Raw genomic sequence first — 13,131 nt, forward strand, 5'->3', positions numbered from 1 at the left:
GTGTGCTGCGGTCAAATTAATTTATTTGGCATTTTATAATTATTCATCATATATTTAATACAAAATGACAAATTAATTTTAATAATTTTGTCTATTTTTGAAAATGTAGCAAAGAATGATTATTATAACAAAATAATTTTTCAATCGTCTATATTTTTTAGCTTTTGGTGTGCCGCGGAATTCTAGGAAGAATTTTGGTGTGTCGTAGGTGGGAAAAGGTTACGGAGCACTTAGCTAAGACACCAAATATAGGATTGTGTGCTTTTGCGTTAAATTTTAGCTAGTTTTAAATAATTTGTAGTAGGTAAGTAAGGATATGAAAAATTGAGGGTAAAGCCACTTTTGCGTTGACAGCCTCAACTACTCTAAAGTGATAGTCGACGTCAGGTGAACCTGATATGACCCAACTCAGAAAAAAATAGAAGAAGTTATCATTTACAAAATAATAATATTCTTTTGTGATAAATAGCTTTCTCGGATCTGTCAAGTCATCAAAACATGTATATCTTAATTGATTTCTGGCGTTTGTACCATTCGGTGACATTGCTAAATCCAGCCACCGAAATAAGTCGTAATTCGAGGTCGGGGATAGAATTACCTTCGCCGAAGGGACAGGGTCGGAGCGGAGGGTGGAGTTAGGGGTAGATTCTTGTGTGGGCGTACCCCCCGCGCCCCCGCGCCCCGCGCCCCGCGCCGCTCCCGCTCTATTCATCTCCGCTTGAATGACTGTTTTTACCCTAACATTTACGCAATAAATATCTTTAGAATTTCGGCGCTAGAAAAAAACCTTTGTAGATCCTCGTATTTGTGCGATACCTTACAAATATTAATTAAGTTTTTTTTTCACACAGCGATGACTGATGAAATTATAATTGTGATAATATCACGCGGTTTTACATACCTCTTCTCACAACATTTTGAGTGTGTCCAAACTCTTTCATTTGTATGTGAGGTCCGAATCCTGGATTATAATCAGATACACGAGAAACGTTAGAAAATATGCTTTTCATTTTCTTATTTTAGCTTATAATTTGACCAGTGAATTTAATTACAATATTTTGAGTGTGTCCAAATACTAGTTCACAAATCTAGATTATCTCCAATTAGAAGTTATTTTTTACATTATTTGTTGACAACTTAACGTAGATGAAGAATAATATGAAAGTCTGGCCATTTACAGGGCTTACGACCGTCAAAGTCTTGGTTAAGTGATCACTTAACACACGTGAAACATTTATCAATTCTACCCATGATTGACGATCACACTACCGAATTTTTTAAAACGTCTACATAGATATATTGATCAAACTCGTAATACAATATGTGCGAGTTCACAACAGCCATTTATGTTGGAATATATACAACTGAAAAAATTGTGCTAAATAAAAGATTTCCTCATTCCAACAAAGATATTTTAATTAATCTTTATTTGTGTTAAGATATCAATATAAAAATCTATTTGTGTGAAAGCACAGAGAAACATGAAAAATAATTTTCATAATAGTCTCTCGTAATTAAAAACAACTTACTCAACTCAACCATAGAGGGTGTCCAACAAAAGCATATGAGAAAAGGTAGAAATTGAAGAATTAATACATCTTCTGAAATTTGAGTAGTGTGGTTATCAATCATGGGTAGAATGATGATTGTTACACGTGTTTAAAGTGATCACTTAAACCAGCATTTGAAAGGTCGTAACCCCTTTAAAAACCTAAAATTTTCATATTCATCTTAATCTTTGTAAATTTATTAATATAAAAAATCTATAAAAATGCTTTAATTTTTTTTTAATACACAGTTTTTTCCTTAGGCCTATTAAATTTAAAAAAAAAACCTTGGCCCGATTCCTATTGCTTTAACATTTTATTCTATCAGTCTTTATAAATTAACTTTATATTGTTTTACCAATTGATCAACATTTACGTAAACAAAATTCCATAATTTCATTTTTTTAATGAAGCGGTACCTACCTTCCTCAGTTTTAGTCTACAAAATAATAATGCAGTGCCTATTTGAGCTCTTTATTTTAAGTACCTACTTACAAAGAGAAGATCACTCGTTTTTTAAGCCAATATTATGTATGTAACACATAAGTAGGTATGATATTTATGTACGTCTACCTCCGCAATGTAGTACGATCGCCTATAGTAAATAACGTCCAGGTTCGATTTTACAAAGTAATATTTGATAAGTTACTTTAAACTGACACTCGAATCGTAAGATTACGTTATCTTCATATCTTCTTATTCCTGGCTCCATCCCAACTTATCTTCTTTGTAGACTGCAGGGGTCTGCTTTTCTCGTCCCCAGGTTGTAGGTGCTACAACCTTGGACGAACTTGTTTCCTCTGCTTCACTTCGCTTGGTATTCCGCAATCTGACCTTAAACATTGTTAGTCTCTGGATGGATCACTTAGTGCACAGGTTCCCAAACTTTTTTAGTCTGATGTACCCCTATAAAAATTTCTCGTCAAAGGAAAATAAAATCGCCAGAATGTCCCATTGCAGAAAGAGGGAAGGAATAAAATATATTTCTCACTTCTTAGCACTTCTATCTTTTTGGGCTCCTTATGCCCTTCTTCTAGAACGCCCACAGGGGGGCGTTATCTCCCACTTTATGAAATACTGACTTATTGCATTTAGCGATTGTTTTTTCATAGAGCTTTGGTTTAATTTACTATAAAGTTTCTACGTTATCATAATGAAGTTTATTATTAGGATAGTGGTACATTATCTAATACCATACCCTAACTGATACGGATACGAAAAAGGTATAAGAAGTCAACAAAGTCAACAATCCTGAAATGCATTTCTCGTTCAAATATTTGCAGAACTCAAAGTTTTCTGAAATCTCTTCATTGGCATCTGTTATTCAAGGCTCCACCCTCCACTTTCCTGACCTAGGAAGACTTACAATCCACCCTTACTTAGTTATTTCTATGGATACAGACAGAGAGGGTGCACAGAAGAAACACCCCAACACACTTTCCCTTTAGACTTTCTACTATTATGTGGTGAAACTTTGATTAAGGGATACATATTTGGTTTATTGTGCGACTAAATAGGAGCAAACGTTTGACCTATTTCCATTTAAAAGATTTAGATGATTTTAACAGCCCTCTGTGAACATATTTTGTTAAAATCAAAATAAACAAATATTTTTTAGGTAATTAAACGGTTATCACTTATTATTCGTATTTATCTAGTTATTGTGGAAAATTAAATAAAACCACGGTACAGGGACACATTTAGGTAGGTTGGTGTTCAGTGCGGAAACCAGAGGGGTGGGGACATTTGAAGGGGACACTTCTAGGGTCCTAAAGAATTTCGAATCAATTTCTAAATACATAAAAACATAAATAACGCATTTAAATCTGAAGACAGACCGAACGAAATATTTATATTATATATACCATACATACAGTGTACATAAGACGATGATTTCCTCTAACTGAAATAAAAGTGGTGATACGAGTACTACAGATATGTATTTGCCCGTTGTTCAATGCGGGTGTTATTATTGTCTCCTTTTTATTATAATGGTCAATTTCATTTCCAGTAATCCGGTTACTGGAGGCATTTTATGTATTTATTTTTTTCTTTTAGCTACCTTCTCTGTATAATACAACGTATGTACCCAGACACATAAAAGTGATGTGGCGTCGCAACGCCCGAACATGCGACTGTGCAATGATTGCATTTGGTAGGAGTTCCTACTTGTATTAGCTCAACTTTTAGAGACGTCGATGTGTATGGTATTTGTAGGTACCTTCATTTTGTAGGTTTAATGGCTAATTTTATTTATATTTTAAGTTGAAGAAATAGTCTGTACGAATATAGAATAGTGAAACAGTACTCTACGTCTGAATTACTTTCTTTCTTATCATCTACCCTCTGGAGAGAAAAAGGGCAACCGTACTGGGACGTCGATAATAGCAACTTAATTAATACCAACCGATTGGGGTGAGGGGTGACTAAATCTGTTTTCTCATCGTTTCCTGTCGGGACATTATATTATTTGCATGCGGTCATCCGGGAGGGTTGGTGACTCGCGTGAAAGCCTTCAGAGGGCGTACAGGACTACCACCAGTGGCGAAAATTAAATTATTTTTACCATGACCAACCTTACGACCGGGACGTGGGCTTGGTCGGGAAATAGCGACGTAGGCCCAGTGCACATTTGAATCGTTGAAATATCCACGATTATTTATAGATATTCCGAGAATAAATTATTAATAGACACCTTTGATAATTGTGTATTCATGATATTTCTTTGCTTTAAAAGTAATTAGTAACATTTTTGGCAATGAATATGAATTCGGAATGCGTTTTAGCGCATTAAAATCAATGTTAAAATGCGTTTTATTGCTGTCAGAAACGAAAGCATTAATTTTATTTTTCTATTTCCCATATTCCTACTCGATGGCGCATTGGGTACCTCATCGGATCGAAGCGGAGTTAACTTGATCGTTTATCATGTAAAGACATGATCAGACTGTTCCACATTCTCGGGGATGGATTTTTATTAAGAAAAAAGCTGTTTGATTTTAAAACAATCGATCCAGCCATAGCCCTACATTTTAACATAATATATATAACATGCTCCAATCTCATAAAGGTGTACTAAACTATTAAGTGATGTAATATTAAATCAACAAAAGAAAACCAGAAATACCATACTTACACAATCCATGAAATATTTATTGTACAAGTAAATACAGGGATTAATTATCATTTGAATTTTGTTAAACATGATATGTTGCTATCAGTTGCCACGTTGGAAAGTGAATAATCGGTTCTATTTTTTTTTACGAAATATTGTCCAAAACTACATTAATTTACCAACTAGCCGTAACTCCTGTTTGGTGTGATAGAGCTCAAAGTATTCTTGTAACTAGCTTCTATACAATCACAGATTTTGCTTTATCTCTTTCCTTTACCGAGATATTCATTATCCAAATAGCCGCAAAATTGTATTAATTTGATACATATGTTGGCAAAAAGCATCACTAAAAGTTAACTTTAAACTCGTTTATCTCAAAACTAATGTTTTTTACTTCCGGCTTTGCACATTAGTGGTGCGGATCGCGTAATATGTTTTCTGTGCGGATTTTTGTAACAAGCTCAATTTTTATCAGGATCTCGGATAACCTCCAATGGCAATTTTAAACAAAATTGGTGTAAGAGTTATAATATGTGGAGGTCCTCACCAAAAAGTTTATTTCCAATATTGCACAAAAAATCCTTTAAATGCAAATCTGTTCTGTTTGCTGTATTATATCGAAATTGTAATTAAAGTTGCGACAAAACGTGACTTATCCTGTGTTAAACCAATATGAAATCATTAAATTGCACCAAAACGTAACAATATTGCAAGTTAGAATTCCTGATTACTGAAAATCGTTTAAAATGGAAATGTATTATTTTGGTGAGGATCTCCACATAAACATAATAACAGAATTATATAATAAAAAATATGAGACTGCAAAAAAAAACTATTTTCAAGTTGATACCATTACAGTTAAGTTTACCAAGTACACTGTGAACAGTTGCGAGGGGAAACGCGGGCGAGCGGGAAGAGCAGGTGTAAAGTTAGAAGAGGAGAGGAATAGAGACAGATCGATAGAGCCTCCCTTGTAGGCTGAGGTGGAAACTGGCAGAAGATGGTTCGGGGGGGATGCGGGGGGGAAGCTACGTCTCCATAGCAACCTTCTGAATGTAGCAAAAACGCCTTTGAGTGGGCGCTTGGGCGCCTCACCCGGCGAAAAGCTCCATTTATATATTCCCTAAATTTCTCAGTAGCCCGGCTATTTATAAAAAAATTCGATAACGCGTGTCACAGAACATCAATGAAAACATTACCACCCTCTTTACTAATTGATGTAGATTGGTTCTCATCACAAATCAAACGACGCATAGAGGTGCGTTAAAAACCTAATGATCCATCAAATTGAACAAAACATTATTTTACTTAACAAACTGTTGCACTTTTTGCTATTTTTTCCTATGTAAAATATAAATACCTACTTAAGTAATAAAAATGATTTAAATTAAATTTAAACTAAATTTACGTAAACATTTTTTAACTGATAGCGAGTACTAAAAAAAGAGTCGGATAGCCCGGATATTCATGTCATCTCTAAGTACACATACATGCGTATCTTTATCCGCACCCAATAATGGTACATAGGGCGCTGCATTACATTGACGGAGCGTTATCTTGATTGTTTATTTCACGAAAGCAAAGTGATGAATTCTACTATTCTTGTACCAGTCCAGGGTGCTATTAAATCAATATGAGAGCAAAATTCCCTTTTATGTATTTTGATACTCTTCGGGACCTCCAAAACGGTAGCTTAACGCGTTTAAACGCATTATACTACAAGGTAAGACCGTTAGTCCGATTTAATAATCCACCAATATTAAAAAATAAAAGTAAATACTCAACTGCGTTCATAACAAATTATTATGATGTTAGTTTTTATTTACAAAAATAGAACACACTAATCCTTGGTCAAGTAATTTCAATCATATCATTGTCTTGATATAATTTGTTGATTTACTATCATTTGATTTATTTTTGAGATTAAAAATTTGCTACAGTAGTTGATAATAGCCCTCGGACCTAATAACAGCTCGTATTTTCCATAACGGAAAACGTTTTACAACTTACCCCTAAAAAAGTATTATGTCGATTTTCATGGATGCCCACCTATATTAATTTTTTTTAATATCTGCATTCATCTATGGTGCACAACATTTAAATTTCAAATGGGTTGTCGATTTCAAATGTTTCAAATTTGTATTTTAATGCAATTAGCGAGTCTGTGATTTGTATAATCTTCGTTTGCGTTTGTGAAGACGTCCGCTTTTTGCCCGCTCAGGCCGTCCGTAGCGTCTGCGGGTCACTTTAGACTAATAGGAAAAGAAATACTGAAAAAGCCGGATCATAACAAGGGATTCAAAATATTATCTTAAAAGATGTCAGTGACAAACATAAAAATACGTAGTCTATAATTTTCAAGAATTTACTCAGGTCGTCTAGGATTGTGAAGAAATTTATATTATATTGAAATTGTGGTCTCTAGATTTGGTTCTAACTTTTTCAAATGCATTTTGAAAGTGTATTAATTTGTTTTAATATCTTTTGTTTTTTTCACAGATGCACATCTAATGAATACCGCTGCGCAGATGGGAAGTGTATCTCCCTTGCTTGGAGATGTGATAGGGAAAATGACTGCGATGATGGATCAGATGAAGTGGAATGCCGTAAGTCTAATATAAATATATTTTTAAATCATCAATCAGGGAATAATTTGCTAAATTAGAATATGTAAAGGATTTTCTGAGACAATTATTAAAAATTACCAAGCATTTTGCAAAAATATAAACTGTTTTGAACTGTGTTGAAAATTTTCTAACCCTTGTGCATTGAGCACTGGATCATATAAAAGCAATGTTATCTTGATTGCATTTGTTATTTAACACATTAGTTACGGCAATGTTTTGATAAAACTGTATCTTGAGGCGGGCGACATTAGACAGCTGTCCGGAAATATAAAATATGTCAGTAAACTTCATATTTTGAACATGAGGTTGAACTCGAAAACAATACAAAAACGGTTAAATGGTCTCTAACGTCTCAAAATAAAATCATGTTAGTCCACAAATCACAAAAGTAAAAAAAATGTTAAAAACACTAATAAAATATTAGAAAATAACAACACAGTTTAACAACCGCCGAAAACTCAAAATCTGCGAACAAAAAATGATTTATGGGCTTTCCCCACACGCGTTTATTGCTTTGTAAGTACCAACTGCCGACTTAAGTAAAGGACAATGATCTTTGTATTTTATTTCATTTTAGGACAAAGAAAAAAACGCACCTTCTGTATCCATTGTTTAAAGTTAATTTGTAACATTTCCTTCAAAACAGATTACGACCATTAGCTATGTTTTGAACCAGTAAATATCAGTATTATTTTTTATATTACAACGACATCTATCCACTACACAACAAAAGCAAAAAGGCCAAGAGATTAGAAGTTTATGACGTGTTTTTTGTATACTAAATTGAAGGTAGCCGAAATGCACAAAAATGTGCACCCCGCCACCACACAAGGTTTCTGAAACGCACAAATATGTGCACATCGTACACAATGTGTTAAGAGTGTAAAAAATTTTGAACTGCAAATCACAACATAATATATAATATAACATATACATAAATAATATTTTGCAGTTTCGCAATTTTCCTATCGGATTGACAATATTTCATCGCCATATTCATTCATCGCAGGATTAACCAAAAAATCAACTCAACATATCGCTCACTCCTTTCAAGAACATCATAAATAATAAAAACTTGATTTTTCAGGAGAACGTTTTTAAAGTTTAAAAATATAATACAATGTATTAAAAATAAATATCAAGCAACTTATTGAACTTATTACTGTGCAACAGATCTTTTTATGTAAAACCTGGAGGTTATTTCTCCATTTGAAAAATATTTAGTACCTATGTTTGAAAAAAAAATTAAAACAATACATTTTCTTCAAAATGCAAAAACAACACTTTCTGCCCTGTAGCGGGTAAATATTATATTCTCAATATTATTAATATTTAAAGCATTTACTTTGTGGTTAGTCATTTTTACTTATTTATTTTTTTACAAAAATGTTAATAAAATTAGTATATAACCACTCATCGAAGTGAGTGACTGGTGAGTGGTTATATACTAATTTTATTAACATTTTTGTAAAAAAATAAATAGGTAAATATTAAGTTAAAAATATGCCGCCTTTGCTGGGATATAGTACATTTTCTAGGCATTCCGAAAACATGCACAACTGAAAATTGTCAATTTTTGATTTATGACATTCTTGAAAGGAGTGAGCGATATATTACACACATTTTATCACATAAGCTCACAAGTCTGGGTGTACCGTCATAATAAATTAATTGTATTTTTGTAGCTGTTTACCCACCAACATGCAGTGAAGGAGAATTCCAGTGTACCAACAGAAAATGCATTCGGATGGACTTCAGGTGTGATGGCGACAATGACTGTGAGGATTGGAGCGATGAAGATGGTTGCCCTATGCTCAAAGGAAAATGTAACTCTGGAGAATTCAAGTAAGAAATTTGGCATGGCTAAAATATATTGTGTATAAAAAATTATGAGAGTGTACACACCGATTCCAAATAAGATTTGTGGAATTTATTTATTTATTTAACAGCTAATTTAACATAATACATATATACAGTATCTAAAATAAAAATACACTAATGAATACACTAATAGAGAAACAAAAAGTCTCAAACATAAAATAAGAATAAAATAACAAATAGTAAGCACTGGTAAATACATGTCTCCTTCACACACTATCAGCAAGCAGCGAAAGAGAGTGAAATACAAAATTTAAATTTATCCATTATAACATGGAGAAGAAATGCTGAGAAAGTACAGACTTCAAGTTGGATAACAATATATTAAATAAATCTATACTTTCTAAAGCATTGCCTAACATGTGAAGCTGCGGAATCGGAGAATTGTATTTAATTATTTTGTTTATTACAGGTGTGACGATGGTAAATGCCTCCCCTCCATCTGGAAGTGCGACAAGGAAAGAGATTGCGACGGAGGAGAAGATGAAGAGTCGTGTGGTCCAACCAACTACAGAACTTGCACTCCTGACGAGTTTACTTGCATGGATGGGAAATGCATCTTGGTAATGCAAACAATATTGATAAATTGAAATCTTTGTTCAAAATCTGTCATATGCTTGTTGACCCTTGCAAGAGCCCTTGAGTTGATTGGCTGTATTAGTAAAAAAAATCACTATAACTCTTTCACAGTAATAGATTTTGAACATTTTAACAAAATCCATCATGGTGCTTTCAAGATAAAAAAGACTGATAAATCTTTTAGGAAGGTGTATCCAACCCATAATAATTTACCGATTTTCTGATTCTTCATTCTCATTCATTCTTTGGATGTATCTAACCCATCATAATTTACCAATTTTCTGAATCGCCACAACATCTAGTCTGCCATATAAGGGTCATGCTTACAGCTTTTGGTTTCGCGTGATTTTCCTTAATCCAGTAGTATATGTAATTGTTGAAAATATTGAAATGATTAAGTATTTATTTGAATTTGTGTTGGGCTACTAAACTTTTCACAACCAAATTTTTAAAAAAGCCACTGCTGTGAGCATCAAGTTGGGGACTCTTTCAAATGGCAACTTCTTTATTTGGTAGTGTAAAACAGTCCCCAGGCTTTCTTTATTGTAATGGGTCTTTTTTTTAACTTACGTCATTTGTGTATTAATATTTTAAATTCTGCAAATTGGTTCTGGAAGGTAATTTTTTTCATTTCATTCATTCATTGCATTTTTTTCTCAGTTAACATGGGTATGCGATGGAGTTCCGGATTGTTCCAATGGGGATGACGAAACAAAGTGCGAAGTGTCTTGCGAAGAGGGCCAGTTCATGTGCAAGGCCCACACAAACAGCACCGTCAGCACCGCATTCCGGTCCTGCGTCAACAGGAAGCACATCTGCGATGGCCAGAAGGACTGTCCACTGGGAGATGATGAGGATAACTGTCCTCAGAAGAGGAATTGCGAAGCCGGCACCAAGTGTGAACAGCTCTGCATCACGACAGCGGCCGGAAAACCAGCCTGCACTTGCAACCCTGGCTACCTTCTCTCTGAAGATGGATTCTCGTAAGTCTACTCAAAATCTTTTGAAGTGGTGGTTTACCCATATACCAGTGTTTTTTGTTCCCATAATGTAGTTGTTAGTGTCTTCTGATTTTATCACTCCAATATTTATTTGATATTACATAGAACTATACCAGAATCACCTTTATAAGTTTAATGACTAAGTTAACACAGCACCAGTTAAATGTAGGGCCCTATATACCATTGGGTGCGGTTCAAAAGATAATAGTTTCTTGGTATTCGTTTTATCAATTTTTTTTCTTGATTTTCATATCATCTTTGATTATAGATGCAAAGATATTGATGAGTGTATGTATGAGCAAGATCCAGTCTGCTCCCAAACTTGCAGCAACACCATAGGATCATTCTCCTGTGGCTGCATGACCGGATATGTCCTCCGCCCAGACCTCAGAACTTGCAAAGCACTCGGAGCTTCGCCCACTCTTCTATTCACCAATCGAGCGGAAGTTCGACAGGTAACATTGGATGGACGTGCCTGTAAAAAGCAACAACTATCACTGTATGGCGTCGTATTTAAATGTGGTAAACTTTTCCTTTTCAGGTGTCTTTGAATAGTGAAAAGTATACATCTATCTTGAAAGGATTACACAATGCAGTCGCATTAGATTACCACTATGAGAAGAAGCAAATCTTTTGGGCTGAAGTCATGTTGGATTCTATTCGAGTCGCTAATGTCAATGGAACCAACATCAATGGTAAATATTTTAAATCTTATCAAAGGCAATTATCATTCCAATGATTTATTTCTGCAAAATGATTTACAATTATCAAAGGTTCAATTGAGGGCTCAATTGCGATACGATTTCAAACATTTTTGGTAATATCAGAAATCTGATTGATTCTACATTTTACATATTTGTCCTTTATCCCAGATGTGATAAAATGGGGATTGAATTCTCCTGCGGGTGTTTCCGTTGACTGGATTCACAACCTCTTGTTCTGGACTGACTCTGGCACTCGCCGTGTGGAAGTAGCCACCTTGGACGGGCGACAGAGAGCTGTCATCGCCGCCTGTGATTTGGATAAACCCAGAGCCATTGCCGTACACCCCGGAGATGCTATTGTCTTTTGGACAGACTGGGGTAAGAGAAGAAGAATTTTTCTATTATATTTTTACTAAGTATTCTAATATCACATTATCCCAAACCCAATTATTGTGTCTATACAATGACGATCGCTTCAGTTTCCACATGCCCGATAGATAGCCCGTACTTTGTCAGACTCTTGACAGCATCACTCTGTTATATACGGCTCCTCCATGCATACCTTCCTCTTATCATACCAGCTACTGCAACTCTTATATATTGCCCATAACCTCAAGTATTGCATAATGTGCCTCAGAGTGGCCACTAAAGCTTATTATTTAGGTCCCTTTAATATTAAAAGAATTATGACAGCCAAATTTATATTTTATAATGTTTGTAAATCATTGAAAAAGGTCTGTTTTATACAAAATTCCTAATATGGAATTTTTTTTTGTGTAATGTAAAACTACATCACACAAAATGTACAAGTATGTATGTCTATTAGGAAAACACACTGATTTTTTAAAAATTTCTTGTGAACTGAACACTGGATTAGCAGCTGTTGCTGTCATTTGATTTCATACTAATTCGGTAAAATTCTAAATTGGTATTACATGAGTCAAAAAAAGTATAAAAGAAAAAAAAAATGTGTTTGTTGTACAGAAAGCAAAATATACTATATAGCAAGTTATATTTTTATTTAATATATTAGTTATTTGGTGATCTACACCAAATATATGTTCATTATATAAAAATTCAACTCTATTATTAATACATATTATTTATTTTAGTAAATTAATGACACATGTGTAAATTTCCACTTCGCTCCCACAGGTCCGAATCCGAAAATTGAACGATCAGATATGGACGGGTCCAACAGAAAGAGCATCGTGACAGAGTCTATATTTTGGCCAAACGGTCTAACCCTCGACTACACAACTAGTCGGGTATATTGGGTAGATGCCAAACATCACGTCATAGAAAGCTCCCACTTCGATGGAAGCGACAGAAAAAAGGTAACAAATAACACATAATCCATCCACGTACCTCTTTATTTCGGATTTACATTTTACTTATGTTGATATTTTTTACTTGTAGGTTGTAAGTAAGGGTTTGCCACATCCTTACGCTATAACCATTTTTGAGGATGCAATATTTTGGACCGATTGGCATACAAAGAGCATATCAACTGTCAACAAGAAAACTGGAGTCGGATTTCAAACCGTTCACAGTGGCTTGAGTTTCCCTATGGACATCCACAGGTTAACTATATTTATTTATAGTCATATCTCAATAAAGGCATCGTATTTTACTCTCTATTATATATTCTCCCTATATTTTTGTACAATAATATTGGTT

At 34.2% G+C, this 13,131-nt stretch overlaps 1 protein-coding gene across 1 annotated transcript in view; it reads left to right on the forward strand.

The window, feature by feature from the left end:
• Positions 1-13,131, forward strand: part of Lrp4 (LDL receptor related protein 4) — a 43,128-nt gene that overhangs the window by 16,484 nt on the left and 13,513 nt on the right. The window contains exons 5-13 of the mRNA XM_088261802.1: positions 7,162-7,268; positions 8,975-9,134; positions 9,580-9,730; positions 10,407-10,729; positions 11,016-11,202; positions 11,289-11,442; positions 11,620-11,829; positions 12,607-12,788; positions 12,871-13,034. Coding sequence (XP_088117928.1) covers positions 7,162-7,268; positions 8,975-9,134; positions 9,580-9,730; positions 10,407-10,729; positions 11,016-11,202; positions 11,289-11,442; positions 11,620-11,829; positions 12,607-12,788; positions 12,871-13,034 — 1,638 coding nt within the window. The remainder of the gene's footprint in view (positions 1-7,161; positions 7,269-8,974; positions 9,135-9,579; positions 9,731-10,406; positions 10,730-11,015; positions 11,203-11,288; positions 11,443-11,619; positions 11,830-12,606; positions 12,789-12,870; positions 13,035-13,131) is intronic.

Source organism: Brachycentrus maculatus, unplaced genomic scaffold (assembly GCF_059751285.1).
Source record: "Brachycentrus maculatus isolate JH-2025_06_01 unplaced genomic scaffold, ASM5975128v1 h1tg000166l, whole genome shotgun sequence".
Classification (NCBI taxonomy): domain Eukaryota; kingdom Metazoa; phylum Arthropoda; class Insecta; order Trichoptera; family Brachycentridae; genus Brachycentrus; species Brachycentrus maculatus.